At 35.4% G+C, this 21,133-nt stretch overlaps 2 protein-coding genes across 2 annotated transcripts; both read right to left on the reverse strand.

Moving 5' to 3' along the window:
• Positions 1-2,719: 2,719 nt before the first annotated feature.
• LOC113335590 (auxin-responsive protein SAUR40-like) lies at positions 2,720-4,675 on the reverse strand. Its single transcript, XM_026581616.1, has 3 exons — positions 4,464-4,675; positions 3,101-3,689; positions 2,720-3,000 (listed from the first exon to the last, which is right to left on the reverse strand). Exons 2-3 carry the CDS (start codon positions 3,597-3,599, stop codon positions 2,972-2,974), a joined length of 528 nt encoding a protein of 175 aa, XP_026437401.1. The 5' UTR covers positions 3,600-3,689; positions 4,464-4,675; the 3' UTR covers positions 2,720-2,971.
• Positions 4,676-19,985: 15,310 nt separating this feature from the next.
• On the reverse strand, positions 19,986-20,477 carry LOC113335594. The gene has a single exon (XM_026581618.1). It carries the CDS (start codon positions 20,475-20,477, stop codon positions 19,986-19,988), a length of 492 nt encoding a protein of 163 aa, XP_026437403.1.
• Positions 20,478-21,133: the final 656 nt, after the last annotated feature.

Raw genomic sequence — 21,133 nt, forward strand, 5'->3', positions numbered from 1 at the left:
AACATGCAACTCTATGAGTTCACTTAAGAAGAACAATTACCTCATAACAACTTCTCTTAACCAATGGACTCTTCTTCTTGCTTTAGCTTGATTCAATACTCATCTTGCACATCAACAAACTACCAGTTCAGTTCATTCAACACCAACACACTCCCATCATCACTAACAGTTCTCAATCAACTTCTAATTAAATTCCCCAATCTTCTATTTTATAACTCAAACTCAAAGCATGAATTAAAGTCTTCCAATCTAGCAAACCCCTCCTGTAATTCCTTCTTACTCACCCTTAGTTGAATCTCGAACTCAAATACAGAAACCCTAATTTTCATTCTCAAATTAACTTTTTTATAGGTTTTGTATCAGCCTCTTGAGTCACCACCACCACCACCAAATATATCTAACTCTATTCTTCTTCTATCTCGATCTGAGACTCATAATCGTCTTCATCCTCATCGATTATCAGAAAAACCCTAACTCTTCAGTTTACATCAAAACCTCATCAGATTAACAATTAAACGAAAACCCTTAATTAAATCAACTAAACCATCTCTAGTTATCTCAAATGAAACCTTCACCAACTCACAGAAACCCAAACTCCACTTCTCCATGATTCGTCTCAAAACCCCAACAATACTAAATCTTCTCATTCTTAAATCACATCTTAAACACCTCCTTCACCTTAAAATATATTCATCAATAAAGAACTCTCAAACGTGCTCTCAAAATCATCTCTCGAATTTCACAGAAGAAGAACAGAGAAGAAGAACGGAGAAAAGGAAAGAAGAAGAAGAAAGAGAAAGGAGAATTGAAAAATGATTTTCTTTTGAGAATGGTTTTGAGATAAGAGAATACTATTTCCCCCACACGCTTGGGAAGTCCAGGTAGGTTAATTGGCAAAAAGGCTCTTTTACCCTTTAGGCAATTCAGATTATATATTCTTCGTCAGATATCCGAATAACACGTTCGAGTAGTCCATTGCGCATAACTTTTTGATACCTATCCAATGATACTAGTTTCGTATTTAGATCGTTGTTAGATTAATTTCTAATAATTAAAATTATATTAATTAATCGAGTCATTAACAGTTAAAACGTCTCTTGATCATCTCTAGATCGACTCTTGACTGGTCTAATAGCGTTGACGAGCTTGAGGGTCTTTGCATTTCTATTCTGCATTATATTTTGTTATATAATTGAAATATCACAGGTTGTGCGTTAGAATCAATCAATTGGAAATCCGACCTTTGGTTATTGATTGAAATTGATTGATACTTGAACATTGGTCTTTGGTACCGTTCAAGTGATTTCTCTTGTATTCAATTACACTCGCAGATTACTATTTGCTTGAGTAAGAATTGAATCGAGAAAGAGAGATATAACTCTTTGATATACTTTATTAAGATTGAGTCTAGTTGATTCTCTTGAAAGTATATTGGAGTTTGTCCACACAGATTGCTAAGCGAAATATTGGGTGTGGTTGTTGTACCCCCACTTTTTCAGATAGATTCTGATGGATCTTATAGGGATGATCTGGTGGATTTGGTGCTCTACTGAGAAAATCTAATAGTGATGTGGTTGTTGCTTCTAGTGTAGGAGGTCCACCTATATCAATTCTTCCTCATGAATTTCATGGATTGGAGTTGGGTCTTAAGATGGCTAAAAGAGAGGAATAGGTAGAGTTCATATTTCCATTGACTCCATGCATGGTTGTTTATAAGTTACTTGTGTACCCTGAGTTGAAGCCTTCATGGAGCGTTTAGCAAATTCAGAGAACGATAAAAGTAGGATGAAAGTGTTGAGAAGAGATTTTCAAGGTTGGAAAGTGTCTCAGTGTTGTAAAGAGACTAATAAAGTTGTAGACTATCTAACTAGCTTGCATTTCCTACAGCCTTTGGGAGGAGATAAGAGATGGAGATTTTTCTCCCGATTTCAAGTCTCAGCAAGTTTTTGTAAGAAAAAAAAAGCCAGAATTAGTTAGGATGTGTTTAGTATAAATTTTAAAAACAGTTTTCTGTTTTAAAAAACATAATAAAACAAAAAACGATAAAAAACGCGTTTGGTAGGGCATTTTCAGAAAACGTTTTCCATTTGTTTTCTGTTCATAAAAAGAAAAAAATAAAAACGACAAATAATAACTAGAGCATAAATTCTTTTGGATATCTTTTAAACGCACACAATAACTATTATCTTTTAAATTTTTTAAATGGTCGTATTTTATTTCCAGACATACCTTAATCTCTCCCTTATACATAAAATTATTTTGGATATCTTTGTTGTTTATCGCTCTTTCTCTTCGCGATCTACTTATAATTAATGTTCTTAATTGTAATTGATGTTCTTATTTTGTATTTTGATGTTTTTGTTATTCTTGTAAGCGAACATGTAATCACGATTTTGATTAAATGAAATGAAATATGTTAATTGGATCATAAATTTGTTAATGTACTCGGCTATATTGCTGCCACGAGGGGGGAGCCATCCCATTGCAAGGGTGTGCACTTGCACCCACTGCCCAGCTCGCTCCAAATCCCATCTTAATCCTTTTAAGAATTTTTTTTATATAGTTAAGCCAGTTTATCCATTTTTGCACCCCTAAATTTTTTGGTTGCACCCATAGTAAATTTTTGCACCCTCTTCCCATGATTCCTTGTTCCGCCCCTGGCTGCCACCTATCACTTGTTTCAAGATACATACAATAAAATTTGATATGAAACAGGAGATAAACTTCTGTTAATAAAAAAAATATTAAGAGACGAAGAACATAAACAAATGTTTTCAATCAAATTTCACATACTGGTGAAAAATCGTCTCGAAATAACATTTTTTAATCCTAACTAAAAATTGCTCTCACCGGATATAATGCAAAAACAATACTTAGAAAAAAAATTGTTGCTTACAATAATAATAATTAAGGATTCCTTTACTTCCCACCAGAAAAAGCTAACTGTCTGTACAAACCCACCCCTTATTGTTTATTCTTCTACGCTATCAACATCCTCATCTGCACGAGAATAACAATAATATGTTAAATTGGTGGCAAGGTGTAACAAAAAAATAAATAATTCCTTAACGTTAACAAATCGATTAAGACAATGACTTACTAGCATTTTCACCATCTGTTGTCGTTGTGGGAGGAGTTTGGTTGGTTTCCATGCATTTGAGGAGGTATTTGAAGGTTTCTATCTCACAAGGGATTGTGAGACCACCTTTGTGTTCAAACCCAAACTCTTCCTCCACCTTTTCCAACAAAACTTTGAACAAAGGGTGAGCAAGATAAGTGGTGGGAATAATAAACCTCCGGAGCTCAGGACCGACATACACTGCGAGGTATCCTTTTGGTACATCTGCTGGTGGGTCGGGACTATGGCAGGTTTCTTCGTCAGAATCACACAAAATGTAAGCGTTATGAAGTCGCTTGTTAACAACAGGAGCTATTCCTCCGATACCTCTACCATGTTCGTTGTCTCGAGGGGGACTGTTTCCTCTCGGACTTAGAGCAATAGATTGCCATTTTTGTAGCATTTCCTTTAACCTTACTATGTGTCGAATTCCTGTTACCCTTCCTGTTGTACTGCTGCTGCCCTCATCGTCACCCATCATGAACTAATAACAGCCTTTGATTAATCCACTACGTTGATGATGATGAGCTTATGCGCGTGTTTTACCCACTTTCAAATCAGCTAGAGAACGCTTTTATTCATTTTGCAAAAAATAATAAATCAATAGAGTACACAAAACATTTTCAAAATATAGCAAGATTGAACTACAAAATTAACATGCATGTCTTACCAAATAAAGGCAAACTCAATCAACTTTGGATATATTCACAATTCCAATAATATGCTTAGATTCTCAGCTTTAAATTGACAAGCCAATAGTAAGAAGAAAAAACTTGCTTTCAAAAGGCTATACACCAAACAAATTCAACCAAAGAATAATATGATATTCAAAAAAAAATAAAAAAAAATATATGTTTAAAACATTTGTTTATCACGTGCATGACTGTAGCCAGAAGAATGTTAGGTAGATGAATGAAAATGAAAAACAATTTCATGATAAACACACATTCACAAATATTTACTATGTAAATATTTCCAGATCCGTTCAAAAAATGAGAACACGCACACAGGAACAGAAACAAAGAACCATAAAGTGCGCCTGTATTCCCTGATATCACTAACGTGTGCTATTAATTACTTTCCTAATTTTACGTTTATCTTCAACATTAAAATTTTCGTTAATCCCCATTGAAGAACACAAAAAAGAACTCAAAACAAAACTCAAAAACTTGAATCAAATTACTTATAAAACAAATTCTAGCTTTAATCATCCAAACATGTTTAGATTTGAATGAATATGTGCATGTTATTCGTGTCGTATGATATATGTTACACTAGATTATTACAAAGTAGTCTGAATGAATATCCGAACAACAACAAATAGATCTAAAGACCGGGGGAGTACCTGAGAAAGAAAATGGAGGAGTAACCTTCATCAATCAACAGCAATGACAAGAAAATAATCCACCACCATTAGAGCTCCGGAAGCATATTTTCTTTTTCTTGAAAAAAAGAAAAGAAAACTCTCTAGATGAAAATGAGAATTTAGTTTTAGCTCTCTCTCAAAAAAGATTTTCCTTGTTCTCTAACAAACTTGATTACTATTCTTATATCAAACTTTTCTATAAACCACAGAGATTTTCTCTCTTTCTCTCTAATCTCTAATCTTAACTGAATTATTCCAGAGGATGAAACTATATCTTTTCAGCTCTCTAATCGGCAATTAAAACGGAGTGAATGTGAGGACTATTTTCTCGGTTTCTAGATAATTATGGAAGAATATGAATCGGGTTTTTCGGTTTGTTTAAGGATTGAGATTGAGTTTTCGGATCTAATTAAGGTGGTTTTTTGTTTATTTATAGTGATGAAATGAATATGGATTGGTTTTGGTCAATATTTATGAGGATTTTCTGTTATCAACTTATTATGTTGATTCTATACTCCTCGGACTCTGATTGTTTATTAAACTTCACACTCCACTCGGATGTTTTTATGATGATGATCATCATCATATGACCTAAACACACTATATCTTAAGAGAAGAAAGTACAATGATATTGTATGTATTCTGTGGGACCCACTTGCTGTTTAGCTTTGTCAAACTTGCGGCACCTTTCAAGGTGACTCTAGGCATCTTGGGAGATTTTCAGCTTTAGATTAGATTGAAAATGATCGAGCAGTGCACGAGTTAAGTTTTCTCCCGTGATACTCACCTTTGTGAATTGTGAATGATCGAAATGTTCAAATGTTTTTGATCTAGCAGCATCACAAGATATATGCAGAGTATTTTTCTTTTTTTCTCGTGAAATTCACCTTTGTGAACTGTGAATGGTAGATGGCTAGACACATTACAATATAAGTAAGATCAGGGAGTAACAAACCAGTTGTTAAGCAGGGGCCGGCATTAATTTTTTTTCCATTATTATGCATTGGAAGATTTGTTTTGACTTAAAAGATGGGTGAATATGCTAATTAAAAGTAGCACGATGAGATCATCCGTAAAATTGAAACGATGGAGAAAAGACAGCCTAAAACTAAAGTACCTAACATTCAATTCAAAATGATTACGTTACCTGCTGCCAAGTCCTAAAAGTACTATGGTACCTTCCGTTTACGACTACAACGGTATTTTATGCGTATCTATCTAGAAAACGTTACCTGACCCGTGAAACTGAGAACGAGTCCCGCTGCAAGCTGCTGCAACATTTTTCAAGCCGAGCTAGCTGGTTAGACTAAATTCAATGTACAACAACAGACACCAGATGATAGGATAATGTGATTTTTTTTTTTTAATTTCTTCCTTTTGATTTCTTTTGGTTTTGCTAACTGCGGAGTACAAGTACTTTTGGTGAAATAAAGGAGATCAACAGATACAAAAATAATCAAAATTTTTAGCTTTAACTTTTGTCTATAGATATTATCAACTCTACTAAACTTTTTAAAAGTATTAATTGTATTTGTTACTTCTTTTTCCTGAAAGAAATTATTAAAAATAACTAAGCATGGAGTCTTACATATTTGAGAAAGTGCAAGCACTGTGGTGAGGTATGAATGTTGGGAACTCTTTGCCTTGTTACTTCACGCGAGGCCAATTTCTTTTTGATCGGTAAAGAATTTGGTGCTAGCGAGTTTTGAACTCAGATCAATGATATCACCACGAGTCAGTTTTTAAGATGGATCGAAAGCATCTATTATGATCATCTTTAGAAAAATATTTGGTATCCGACTCGATAATGATTATCTGCGCAGGTTACATAGATACTTTGAAGTGAAAAATACTAGAACCCCCTACTATATGGGTTCAACATATACAAGCCCCATTAAATGGATCCTCCACTATCAACTCCACACTTTCCATTTTTGATATTTTTAGGCCCGTAACTTTTTTTTTTTTGGGCATAATTTTGAATTTTCCCGGATTGCTGACGTCATCAGGATTTTTAATAAAAGTGAAAATACCATAATTACCCTCCAGTATTTAAAGCTGTTTTATACGGTAACAGAAACAAAAAATCAAATCAAATTAGTTTTCATCTCTCTATTCTCTCTGCTCTCGTTGATTTTTTCTTCAGAAACAGAATTAGGTTTTTTCTTCACACGAAATTGTTGCATTGAAGAACAAGAGTTCGTTAGTCTGTTGTTGTGTTGAAGAGGAGACGAAGAACAAGGATTCATTGTTGCTTTTTCTCAATTTATTGATGTTATTCAGTGGATTTCAGATCTGACGAGTTTGAGACGATGCATTGAAGAACAACAAATAGGTTTGTATCAATTTTGTCTTTTGTTTATATCGAATAGGTTTGATTCATTACTTTTTCTGATTGATTGTTTGATTTCTATCTTCTACTGATTTTTGAATTTTTGTTTTGTTTCGATTTTATTGAGTCTGAGAAGAAGAAGAAGACAGTTTAGAATAGAGAAATCAACGTAGGTACGAATTTTGATTTCGATCTAGTTTTCAATTCAATTGATTTTGATTGTTACAAGGGAATTGCGATCTAGTTTTTTCACTTTTTTTATTTGGTTTTGATACTGAGTATGTTTTTGTTGATGCTTACACAAGTTTGGTTGATACCGAGAAGAGGAATAGTAAGAGTATTGTTTCAGAAGTAAGAAAACAATCAATCTAGGTAAGAATTTTATTTTGTTTTTGCTTTCAGATCTGTTTTCAAATTTTTTTTTGAATTATTTATGCTTCTTGCATGTCCGATCTGTTAATTTTTGTTGATACTGAGAGGAGTATGAAGAAACAATTTTGTTTCAGTAGAACAACTTCAATTTGATTTGTTAGACATGCTGTTTTTTTTGTTACAGTATTGTAACTTTAGGTTACACATATATATCATGTTGTATTTTTAAGCATGTGTAAGTAAGGTGCAGATGTTTTTTAGTTGCAACATGTGTAATTTTAGTTTACACATATATATATCATGTTTGTATTTTAAGCATGTGTGAGGAAGAAGCAGATGTTTTTTAGTTGTAGCATGTGTAATTTTAGTTTACACATATATATCATGTTGTATTTTAAGCATGTGTAAGTTGAAGTTACATATATATATGTCCTGTAACAGGTTTATGTGTAAATAGTTGTATCATCTGTATCTTTTACTCATATTTAGTTTGCCGCATAAAATATACTTCTCACGAGGGGGCAACGCCCCCGAGTGAATTGCGTTCGTATTAAAATTTTGATATTGTTATTGTGTGTTTGATATTTTTCAGGTTGTCATGGATCCTGTTAGTTGCGCTGCTGTTAGTTGCATTTTTGTTGTTCGCTACTCTTCAGATTTTATTACCCTGCGTGTTAATATTGATATCAAACTTGAAGAATTTAAGGAACAAGTTTGCATGGAATGGAAGCAGTTTACTCCACTTGGTATTACTTTCTTCTTCCGAGAAAGTGGGAAAGATTTTCCGCTTGACTGTGATTTTTCGTTGCAAGCTCTTATATCCATCACAAATAGTAAATAAATTACCAATGTTGATATTTTCTTGCAAAATGTTCCTCGTGTGGCATCTTCCTCCAGCTCTAGGGTAGATTCTTCTATTTCTGATGGGTCTAGTAGTATGTCTTCGTCCAGAAACAATCTTACTGTTGCAATGTATTTGGAAGATAAAATCAAGCCTGCGAAACCTTTGTTATCGGATGGTTGGCCCAAGGTTCTTGGTGAAATTGGTCATGTGTTTGTTGAAGGAGTTACTCAAGTCAGGGTTGCTTTCACCAAGTATCGTCTTCGCACTGGTTTCCAAATGATTGTAACTCACAATAAGCGTTCTAGGTTCACGGCTAAGTGTGCAGATGAAAAATGCGGCTGGAAATTCCATGCAGCTTCTATCGATGAAAGGAACGAAATGTTTCAGGTAGGTTTCCGTGTTCTGTCATCTAATGCTTAGTATATGTTATGTTTTTTTACAGTATGTGTAACTTTGGTTTACACATGATGTTTTTTGCACCATATTGTGTTTTGGTTGAATTGTTTATATTTTGTATGAACCTCTTCAGGTCGGGTCTTATAACCCTGAGCACATTTGTGGTGCTGGTGGGTACAACTTGAACCAAACTTACTCCACCAGCTTCTCGTCTAGTTTGATTGAGGAAGAAGTTCGCAAAAATCCTCACAAGAATCCCAAGCAAATTGCTGCTGATTTACAGACCAACTATGGGATTAACATGGAGTACTATCAGGCATATAATGCTAGGGAAAATGTTTATGAGACGATTTATGGCGACGATGTCATGTCCTACTCGCACTTGGTATGGTATATTGATGCTATAAGGGAAACCAACCCTGGTAGTGTGATAAAGTTTGAACGTGAAAATAAACATTTCCAACGGATTTTCATCGCATTTGCTGCATGCATCTAGGGGTACCGGTTTTGTCGTCCAATGGTATACTTGGATACTACTTTCCTTACTGGTACATTCAAAGGTTGCTTGATGGCAGCTACTGGGATCAATGGTGGTAAAGGTATGTTTTTTTATGTTTTTTTTTTGAACAACTTCAGTTGGCAAATAACTGAGAGTTACACATGTGTAACTCTCAGTTACACATTACTTTACTTAGTGTGTAACTAAGAAAATAACATCTCTAACCTTAAGTTACGCATTTGTTTTAGCATGTGTAACTTGTATTTACACATTGTTTTCTGTTTGTGTGAAACTTATTATTCTTTCGATTCTGCACAATTTTTTTTGTAGGACTTTTCACCCTTGCTTTTGCACTAGTCGATTCTGAGACAATCAACAACTGGGAGTGGTTTTTAAGGAATTTGACTGAAGTTGTTGGTGATGCGAGGCCAATCACCTTCCTTTCGGATCGCCATGAAGGACTCTTGCAGGGTGTTCCACTTGTTTATCTAGATGGGTTCCACAACTTATGCTACTATCATTTGACGAAAAATATACCCATCACTGCAACAGAGGCTAGGTACTCACTTGTGATGAACCATTTCCGAGAGGTGACATATGCACTCTCACCTGAAAACCATGCGAAAGCCATACAGAAGATTAGAGACTTGAACTAAGATTGGGTGGTTGATTACATCGAGACAATCCCACCTGAAGCATATGTGAATGCCTATTTCAAAGGTTGTAGGTATGGACGAACATCTAGTACTCTAGCAGCATCAGTCAATAGTTGGGTTCTGGTTCACAAGAAGATGCATGCATCTGCTCTTCTTGATCAGGTTAATTGAGTGTGTGTGTGTGTGTTTTGTTGTTTTGTTGTATTTTTATTTCATGTTTTGTAACTTTATGTATTCATGAGTTTTTTTCTGCTTTTCAGATTAGGAGGAAAATAATGTGTTTGATGGCGGAGCGTCGTGAAATTGGTGTTAATACGATGACTCCATTAACCCCTGTGTATGAAGAAAAGCTTGTGGCTCTTCAAGATGAAGGTTTTGCTTGGGAAGTATTGGTTGCTAGTCCTACCGTGTTTAAAGTTTTTAGCGAAAGGTCTCACATGGTGGACCTCGAACACCATACTTGCACCTGTCAAAGGTTGGTTTCTTATGCTTTTTCTTCTCTCTGTATGTTCATTTTTTTTAGAATGTGTATCTTCCAGTTACATTAGATATATGCATGTCTAAATAGTAGTTACACATATATTTTGCAAGTGTAACTTAAAGATACACATCCTGTATATGCACCTGTAACTAGCTAATTTTGAGTGTTTTATGATTTGTATGTGCAACTAACTGATTTTTTTTGTTTTCTTCCAGGTGGCGCGTATATGGTTTTCCTTGTGCTCATGCTCTTGCATCCATACACAAGATTAAGCGTGAGGATATTGATTTCATTTCACCGTATTTTACAAGCAATTATTTTAGGAAGACCTATATACATGTCATCCAGTCGATTCCCAACTACAACAGGCTTGTTGAATATCATCCAGACGACACCGTCAACCCGCCTACCATGAAGAATCAACCAGATAGACCACCAGGGAAAGGGATTATAAGTAAAGGTGAGAAGAATGTGAAGAGGAAAGTTCGTTGCAGCAATTGCAAGGAAACAGGTCACAACAAGGCAGGTTGCAGGAATCCTCGGAAGTTCACACCCCACTAGCTTTAGCCTACCAAAGTTCATTTATGCAAGTAATGATTTGATGTGTGGATTCTTATTTGTCTTGGATTATATGTTTTTTAGTTTTCTTCATTTCGGTTCTCATGGACCAAACGTTTTTATTTTTCTGCAACATTGATTATGTGCAAGAATCTTTTATTCAGATTTTATATTTTGTCAGTTCACAGTTGAAATGCATTTTACTCTATTTTTGATTTATTTATGTACGTCTGATCAGTGGTCAAATGATTGTGTAACTTTAGTTTACACTCAAATATGGATGTGTAACCAGAAGTTACACTGCTGTGAATGCATGTGTAACATTAGCTTACACATGATAAATGCTGGTGTAACTTTATTTTATTTTGATTTATTGGGTAAGTCCGATCAATGGCTTGTGTAACTTCAGTTTACACTCAAATATATGGATGTGTAACCAGAAGTTACACTGCTGTGAATGCATGTGTAATATTAGGTTACACATGATAAATGCATATGTAAACTCTGGCTACACCTTCTGCATCAAGTTAAGATGTGTAGTTATTTAACCTGTTGCATACTTTTTGAAACCTGTACACACAGCAATAGAAGTTCTAACAAGATAAAAGTTTTTAATTCAAAGAATTTCAATCCAAAAATATTTTCAAAACCAAGAACTGGTAAAATCTACTAAATGATGAAATTTAAAAGTTTCTAACAACATATTTTCCAAGTCTAACATCTGCTTGTGGCTAACAACATATTTACGAGTATAGAATTTTTTATAATCCTAATGACTGCTTTACACATCTCTGGATGGATCCTAAAGAATCTTGTATAGCATGCTTTCTCTCATGCGGTTCAGCTTGTCAGTCCACCATAGCATCATACTTGAGCTTAATTTTTTGTCAAGTGGTTTATTCTTCATCTTGATCTTCATTTAAGTGCATACACATGGAAGACAGTCAGGAATTGAACCTTGTGGGCCGAAGGGAGATTCTTGGAATTTTCATTCATCCCAAGAGCATAAGGACACAAGAGTCTCAGTTCTGTAGTAATTGAAAATGCATATTTCTTGGCTTGAAGAAGGTGTTCACCCCTGAGTTCCTTAACGCTTGAAGAGTTCATGTAGGACCAAGGATTAGAGCTCTTCAATTCATACTCCAACAGTGTGTAGTGTGTGTTGTTGTTGCAAATTGGGGCGAAAAGTCTGACTGCGTCGTTCTTGTACTTGACATACTCCTTCGCAAGCTTTGGAATCCAAAATCTCTTGAATTCTCCGTAATCGTCCAAGTAAGAGGCCTGCAAAAACCACTTGGAATGTCAAACTCACATTTTTAATCAAAAGTTACAAATGAACAAGTGATTATGTAAACAGAAGTTACACATAGGTCCTTGGGTTTTACACTGGAAAAATAAGGATGTGTAACTTCATATTACACATTATAAATGGTTGTGTAACTTCAGATTACACATTATGACTGCATTTGTAACCCTAGATTACACATTATAACTGTTTTCCGACATAAAAAAACTCTAGAGTATGTTATCATAATCTACACAAACACTACACATTATAAATGCAATTAGATTTTAAATATATCGAAGTACTTACGTATGCTTTTGGCGACAGGAATATCGCTTTGTCATACTTGCTGTTAGTGTTCATCTTTGTCCTCAATCTGCTAATGTAGAAGTCGATGAATTCTGACTCCAAGTAGGATTCTTTCTTGGTAAGTGTAGCATTAGTTCTCCAGATATATCAAACAGGTGGCTACCATCTTCGTTGCGTTCAATCCAAGTAATGTCTCTGCATTTTACAAAGAAGTAAATATTAATCAACATAACGAATCAAGTAGTAAAACAAACAATCAATAACAGAATCAAGCCTACTTGGAGTCAAGCTACTTACGTTTTCGGATGAGTATTGAAATATTCAAACACTTTCTCCTTGTTCTCGCCTTCCAGCCTTTCGATAACTTCTGAACCTTTCACATCCTTTCTCATTGTTCCGTCATCTTCTTCAGCAACCTCAGCCATTCTTTCTTCTTCTACTTCTGGTACTGGGTCCATTATTTCTTTTTCCACTTCTGGAACTGCGGCCATTCTTTCTTCATTAACAGTCTTCTTAATCTTCTTTGGCTTCTTTTCATACTGCTTCAGATCTTGTGTTGGAATTTTTCTATTCCTCAGCACACGTTGTTGCATGAATGCTGGTTGGTTTTCTCTTATTATATTCGCAGCTTCCTTCAGTAACTCTCCTACAGGTCTTGGAGTTTTATCTATTCCAAGGCTAAAAAAGTTATCTTGTGTTGTAGCTGCGCAAACAAATATAGGCAGAATTTAAAAAATTAGCACATGTATGTAACTTAAGAAGATAAACTCAAGCCAAAATAATAATGTATTGTATGTAACCTCAAGATACACATGCCTTTTACAATGTGTAACTTGAAGTCACACTTCCATTACAAACAAAACATAAAGGAAAAATAAAACGAAATAGCAGTTACAGAAGGAAGAGTGATTACCACTTGAGCTAGGTTCTGCATCTTCCATCACTGCAGGTCCATGTTCACTTTTGTTAATGTCGCCGACAATCTCATCTAGCATTTCACTCACTTGAACATCCGTCATATCAGTAGGGTTAGCTTCTAGTTGCACCAAGCTGTAGGTCTGAGCATTGTCAGGATGTGTTTGCTGTGTTGTAGCAGTTATCACCATGGAGTCCTCAAACTGTGTCGAAGCAAAACTGTCCTCAAAAGTTTCAGGTGTTGGCTGAGTTGGAGCAGTCGGAACCAAACCGTCACCAATAGTTGCAGGTGTCTCTTCAATGACATCTGCATCATCTCTTGCGGATTTCTCATGTTGCTCAACCACACTACCACCTTCTGCATCTTTCTTTTGCGCCTCATCAGCAGCATGCGTCTCTTCATCAGCTTTCTTATGCGCCTCATCAACAACATCTGCAGTAGTGCGCTTTTTCTTACCAGTGGGCTTCTTTTTTGGAGGAGCCTTGCGCCCCTCTGCAGCAGTTTGAGCTTGCAGAATTGTTGGCGTATTTCCAGCTGCAAGGCTCATACATGGAACTGCACAAGGATTGAAATGAGAATTAAGATGATGATGATGATGTTAAATTTTTTTAATAAAATTTCAAGAAGAATATATATCATGTGTAATCGACTGGCTTGTATAACTAACATGTGTAACTTCATGTTACACATGAATATGGCATGGATACCTAGTGTAACCAGTATAGCATGTGTAACTAGGGATTACACATCCATATGATTAGTTTACATTTATTAAGTCTAATCAAGTTAAATAAGCATATTAAAAATGAACAACTAATATATGAAATTAAAAAGGTTCAAAGACCTTAGTGTCAACTAATTGGGTACCTTTATCAAGTTAAAGAAGCATATTAAAAATGAACAACTACTTACATTCTTCATGGAAGGAAGTTTTTGCGTCATCTTTCTCTTTCTCTTGCTTAGTCTCTTTCTCGGTCTCTTCTTCTTCATGCTCAGTACTTCCATCTCCTTGTTGCTCAGTCTCAACTAACTGTAACTCTTCTTCTTCATGCTCAGTACCTCGATGCTCAGTACCTCCATGTACATCATCTTCATGCTGCATAAACTCTTCCTGGGTCACTTTGTAAGGATCAATACCCATTGCTTGCATAATTTGACAACTAAAATTGTGAATCTTGAATTCTGCTGTTCCTGAAAGGTCCCCTTCTGATATCCCTTCTCTGGCAATTGCATACACTGCTTTTAACATTGCTTGCTTTGCTTGCAGTTGCTCTTTCAGATGGCCATTCTCAATGGTTTGCGCTTTCAACCAACTTTGCAGGTCGTCCTTGCTGGGTACCACGGTTGATATACCTAGGTGCTTCTCAAGCTGTGAAAACTCAGCCAAAAATCTAGGAGTTGGCTGCAATTAACAGATGGAGAGGTTAAAAAGAGATAGAAAAAACAGTTGAACATTCTAAATATACAAATTTTCAGTTGTATGTGTAACTTAAAGTTACATAAGCACATTTTATATGTGTACCTATGGTTACATAAGCACATTTTATAGCTACACATATAAAATGTGTAACCTATAGTTACACATATAAAATGCATTCACTTGTGTTATCTTTTGCATGTGTAACTATAAGTTACACAAGCACATTTAAATGTGTAACTTATAGCTACACATGACAATTTTGATTACATCAAAGTTTTATCTAAATTACATTACCATAAATTTACAAAACCTAAACTAACTGAAATATAACTCTTATCGAAAACTGTGTCATGTTTGTTCTCCAAATGTAATCAGAAATCTGGTATATATCCCACCTCCCAGTCCTCGGGATATCTTCTTCATGGTTCTCAACTTTTGGGATTAATCCTGTTGGCGTGTGTTCAACAAACAATAACTGCAACATATAAATTTTAATTAGTCGATTGAACAAAAATATCCATCACGTAACACTAAAACTGCTGGAATAAGAAACTACACACAAGCTTTTTACCAGTAGGTATTGCACACAAGCCTTCACATTTGACAAACAACCAAGATTAGTATGAATTTCTTCAATCAAGTGCTCGTGTATTAAATCAGGCCACGACACCTTGAGCACCATATCATAAGTTTCAACGATACTAAGATATTTCGCGTTCACTCCATTGGCATTTTTGTCGCCAAAAAACAATACACAACAAAGATAAAGACCTATCAAGCAAACTAGATCCTTCTCATCAACTTTCTTTCTTTTCCCACTTTTGCTCCTTTTTGCCATAAGTTGTTTTATCTTCTCTAAATTTTTTGTCTTAGTCACTGTTGTCTGATGCTTTGTAGATTTGATATCAGTGAAGAATTTGTTGTATAAAACATTGTCGGTCAAATCACTAAGACAATAGTACTTTAACAGCTTCTGACCCTTTCTGCTTCCAATCCTCTGCATGCAAAATATACCAGCCAGCTTTGCCGGTGTAGACTCTATAATCTTATCATCACCAAACTTGAATGAACACGGTGTCTCACAATCCATGTCAAAGCAGTTCAAAAGCTTCAATACGCCGTGTTTGTTGGTACTTATCTGTCTTGTTGTACTCGGTACAGCTGTATCATAGTCATCGTAATACATCATTACGAGTTCATCGTAAGCAGCTCTCCTAAGATATCTCTGAGCCCTATCAGTCAGTCCTATAGGTTTTATCACCTTTACTAAATCCTTTACTGCATTCAACGACTGCCTTAGGTTTCCTGTACACATCACACAAAAAAATAGCATGAGTCAATATGTTGTGTACTTATCAAATACACTCATTTTTAACTGCAAAATGAAAATCATGTTACAAACTATGTGTATTTTCCAAGTACACAAACTGAATCATTCTATTCTGTGTTGTGTAACCTTAACTTACACAAGCATATGAAGGTTTACAGGCGTCATTTTTTGATGTGTAACTATTATTTACAAACACAATACAGTCGTAGGTTATATTTTGCATGTGTAACTTTCTAGTTACATAGGCAATTGGCAAATCAGTGATGTTATTATGCATGTGTAACTTCTAGTTACACAGTCACTTGGCAAGTTAGTGGTTAGATTTTCAATGTGTAACTTATAGTTACACATGGATATGCATTACAAACATGAGATTCTAAATGTGTAACTTATAGTTACACAGCCACTTTGCAAGTCATTGGTGACATCTTAAATGTGTAACTTACAGTTATATAGGCTCATTTGTATGTGTAACTCCAATTTACACACTCAATATACAAACCACAATACAGTCAGTGGTTAGATTTTGAATGTGTAACTCAAAGTTACACATGCTCTATTTCTAAAGTTACATATGCTATATCATTTTGAATGTTTTTACTTACATTTTATCATCACAAAACATACACCGCAACAGTAAATGGCATCTTAAAGGGAAAGAATCATAATACCCGTTACTGCAGCATCTTCTTCAGGTTGATTCCTTCTTTCTCTCGGCATTTTGAATGTAAATTAGTTTGATTATCTCCTGAATATGAATCTACAGTGCAAATTGTAAGAATACAAATCAATTTGATTTCAAACATGAAACCTAAATTGCGAAACACTAATTTTCAAAAATAATCACAAAATCAAGAGATAAACGAAATCAAAACATCAATCAACTTACAGTTGATGTAATAACTAAATCAGATTCAAAACCTCAATTCACCTTACTGTTTCTAGGGTTTTGAAAACAGATTCAAAACCTCAGTTCGTCTTCTTCTTCTTCTTTCTTCGTCTTCAAAAAACAACGAATACACTGAGATTTAACACATCAAATACAGTTCGAAAACAGATAAAATTTAATGAGATTAAACATATCAAAAACAGATCAAATACAGATCGCAAAACAAATCAAATTTACTGAGATTAAACAGATCGAAAAACAGATCGAAAACAGTTCCAAAAACAGATCGAAAAACATGTTAAACACGAAGAAGAAAAAAGATGAAATATGAAAAAGAAGATTTGACCGAAATCTACCTGTTTTAGTTTTTCGTTTCTTCGATCTGCAAAAAAAATTCTCTGAAACAAATTTCTCTGCACCTCTTTGAAGGTTTTCGACCGGCAGTTTTCTCAGGTGAGATTCAGTTTCTCTCTCTTGAAATGAAGTGAATGTGTCGGTTTGATAGAAAACCTAGGTTACATACTTATGTAGTGAAGGTTATTCTGGTCATTTCAACCGAATTAAAATTCATTTTTAATTCAGGGCCTATTAATAAAACTCTTTTAAGTAGGGGCCTCATATTATGGGTTATCCATGGGTTGGGCCTTAGCCTAATTTTCCCTGCTTTGAATCCATGAGGTCTTTTCTTTTTTGCCTACCTCGTTTATCAGTTCTTATCATGACAAAGGTAGAAACATGGCTTGTTTTTCCATGGTTCCTTGCCGTAGGGGTTGTTATTTTCGTAGTATGTTGGGTCGGAATTCTCTCTGAATCTCCCATTGTCCTTGCTCTAACTTGCTGAAACAAAACGAAATATAAATATTTAGGAAAGAAATCCTAGTTGTCAATATCGTTTGTTCTTTTTGGTCATGCATTCTAATAAAGTGTGGGGGAATCCAACGTTTGAAGGGGTTAAATGACAATCATAAGTGGCATCATCTTTTATTCGAAAAAGTTTGCTTCTGTGGTGTTTATTTATGATCGTCATGGTCTACCGCCACTCATTTCTGTTTTGCTAAAAAGCATGCATGGTTCGTTTTCAAGCTTGTCTAAATCATGTTGTCCACAACCCTATAATTTAGGAAATACAAACAAATAAGAACAAATGTTTTACATGAAAATTCCTCCCTGGGAAGGGTAGAACTCAAGAACTCCATTTCTCAAGATTGTTACCGGGATTACCACCTTTCAACTGTATAAAGTACTGGCAAGATTGACGTTTCTACCTCTTCATTTTGTAGGTTGGTGAGAGGTGTTTATGGGTGTGGAGGATACATTGTTTGTCCAGTTGCCTGAGTCCACCCAAACCCAGTCGGGTCAATTGCTCCATATCCAATTAAAATCTTGAGGAATGTAGAGATATATTATTGTACAAATGTGAAACAAAAGATCTGGAGTTTTTTTACGAAAAGAAGTGATCATCATGATCAAGACCATATAATAAATCTGAGAACAGCTGGTCATGTGGTAAGACTATTATTGGAACAAATGGTCTTTCACTTTTAAGATAAGACTCTCAAGTCTCAAGTTTTATATATCCTCCAATGGAATACTTTTTTCTTTTTTGGAAGCATTCGTGTATACATTTTAATCCTCGTTCACAACTTTTTCAGGCAGTATATAACTTTCGGTCTAATCTTATAGTAATAGAATCTCAAGTTTCTTATAACTGCCCCAACTGTAAGCCTTCTTATATCTTCTCTAGTATGATTTTAACCTACTTTTTGATATTGATATTCCACCACCATGTGTTCAAGTTTTTATCTTCAATGGAACTTTTTCAGCAAGCTAGACCTTGCGTTTATGATCATTGTTTTCTTCAATAGAGCTTTTTCAGCATGATCACGAATCATGATTTTCTTTGATTACAATGTATGCATGCACGGTTTGTTATAGTAGGAAATACTTGATCACTCCTGCAATATAGCGTCTAAGGCTTACAGCCATGTTGTGAAAATTACATTATATTGCACTGGAATATCCTTTAGTTCGACAAGTTAAACATTTGCAACGAAAATATTTCCGTCATCTTTGATAACCAAAATGATACATGTTTGATCAATGAAGTGCAAGTGCCTAATTTATTCTGAATATATTCTTTAGCCGATAATAGGTTGCATAATCTTAGGTTTCCAGGGACAGACCTATATTTACCACTGAAAAACCAATCTACATAATCAATCCATCATGACTATCATAATTTTATCTTTAAGCTTTTGGTAATGATTTTATGATGGCATTTTGAGATAACCGCATATAATTTCTTTAAAGTAACCTGAAAAAATAAGAAAATATAGGAACAACCCACTTAGGTTTTTGTGGACCAAAGTCATTTTTGCTTTTATTTTATCAATAGTCGCGTTTCCCTAAGAATAGATATTCTGTTTGCCACGTCGAGTTAAAATTTATGCATTCTCATGACTTTAAGGATGAATTGTGCATGTATTAAGCATATACATGTGCATCTAAAAATTATGACTTATTTGCGAATCACATGTATTCTGAGCGAGTGTACATGTGCCTGTAAATTATATGATGAACCCGGGGTACATACGCTCTTTTGAAAACAAACCTGATGGTTCAAAATTTATTCACTGGGCTTTTGAAATCGGTGCACCAAGAAAATTTAAGCTGCTGGAGGTATCAAAAATTTATGGATCATGATTGTTGCTCCTTTCTAAATCGATTTGGAGATTCACACAAAAAAAAATCCATCCAAGTTATCATCTCTTGCAAATTCAACATTCCTATCCACTATTTTCTTGCTCCACAAGTAAAGCCAACTTTTTGTTTAAGTTGTTGTGTGCCTGTTGCAATAGTCGCAGAAGGGGCGCTGACGCTTGTTTTGGTTAGAGGGAAGACGAGAACTGGAGTGGAACTGTCGAGATGAAGCAAGAGCAGCAGCGTCAACAGTTGGCAGAGGAGTATGAGTAATATGATGTTGTTCCTCCTCTTGCTGGACTAGATTGAAGATGCGAAGAGCACTGGGAAAAGGGTCCATGGTGAGTATCTGACTACGAAGGTTGGAGAACCTGTCGTGCAATCCCTGCAGAAATTCCATGGCACGTTCTCGTTCGAGTCGCTCAATCATGTGCTTGCCAGCACCACATATACATGCCTCCGTAGAAGCAACCAGGGAGTCATATTGATCCCAAAGAGTTTTTATCTTTGTATACTAAAAAGATACAGGCATTGACTCCTGTTTGATTGAAGCAATTGAAGATTTTAAACGAAACAAAATAGGAGCATTGGAGACACAAAACCTGATTTGAAGATCTTTCCAGATAGCATGAGAGTTGGCAGCATACAAGCAGCTAGCCCTGATATCTGGTTGGCAAGAGTTCAGGAGCCAACTGCCCACGAGATCATCGCATCTCTTCCAGCATTGGAACTGTAACGGATCTGTTGGAGGAGGAAGCGAGCCATCAACAAAGCCAAGCTTCCCTTTGGCATTCAGAGATTTGGTAATGCCCCTAACCCAGGAACCGTAATTGTCCCCTTGTAAAGGAGGAGAAGAAAGAATGGTTGCAGGGTTATCACTAGGATGGATGATATAAGGATCTAAAGTTCTAGGATGAGTGGAAGAATTGAGCAAAGTTTCATTGTTCTGTGATGGAATATTATCATGCACAGGAGAGTTGGGAGAAGATTGGTTGGAGCCAGACATGATGAAAAGAAAGAAACTAGAGAGACGGCAGTAGAGATGAAGCGGAAGAATGTGTTTCCTAGGATCTACAAGGATACCATCTTAAAATCTATTTTGAGAATATATTATTTTCATTGATTAGCCAATCCTTTACATACGATATATATAGATACATACCTAAAACATAATATCTACAAGATATGTTTCCTAGTCTAAAACAAACTGTGACTGAAATATAGGAAAGTTACAACAAAAACACAAGATTCGGAAGGTTGCTGTGAAGACTCGGCTGCTGTGAAGACTTGTTCCGGGGTTGGAAAGATTTGTTCCAGAGGTTGTGGTGCCACTGCCATGGCACACAATATGTATATGTCCAATATCGTACTTTTCCCTATATTAAATCTAGTTCTAATCACTTTTGTAATGTCTGTCCATTGGCTAAACAAAGTCGTTTGTCTTTTAATAAAAATTCAGTGTCTTCAAAACGATGTTTTGAACTTATTCATTGTGATATCTGGGGTCCTTTTATGACACCTTACCTCACTGGTGCAAAGTATTTTTTAACCATAGTCGATGACTTTTCCCGCTGTACGTGGGTTTATCTCATGCACCTCAAGAGTGAAACTTTTAAATTTCTCACATATTTTTTTAATTTTGTTATTACTCAATATTCTCAC

Source organism: Papaver somniferum, unplaced genomic scaffold (assembly GCF_003573695.1).
Source record: "Papaver somniferum cultivar HN1 unplaced genomic scaffold, ASM357369v1 unplaced-scaffold_15, whole genome shotgun sequence".
NCBI classification, from domain to species: domain Eukaryota; kingdom Viridiplantae; phylum Streptophyta; class Magnoliopsida; order Ranunculales; family Papaveraceae; genus Papaver; species Papaver somniferum.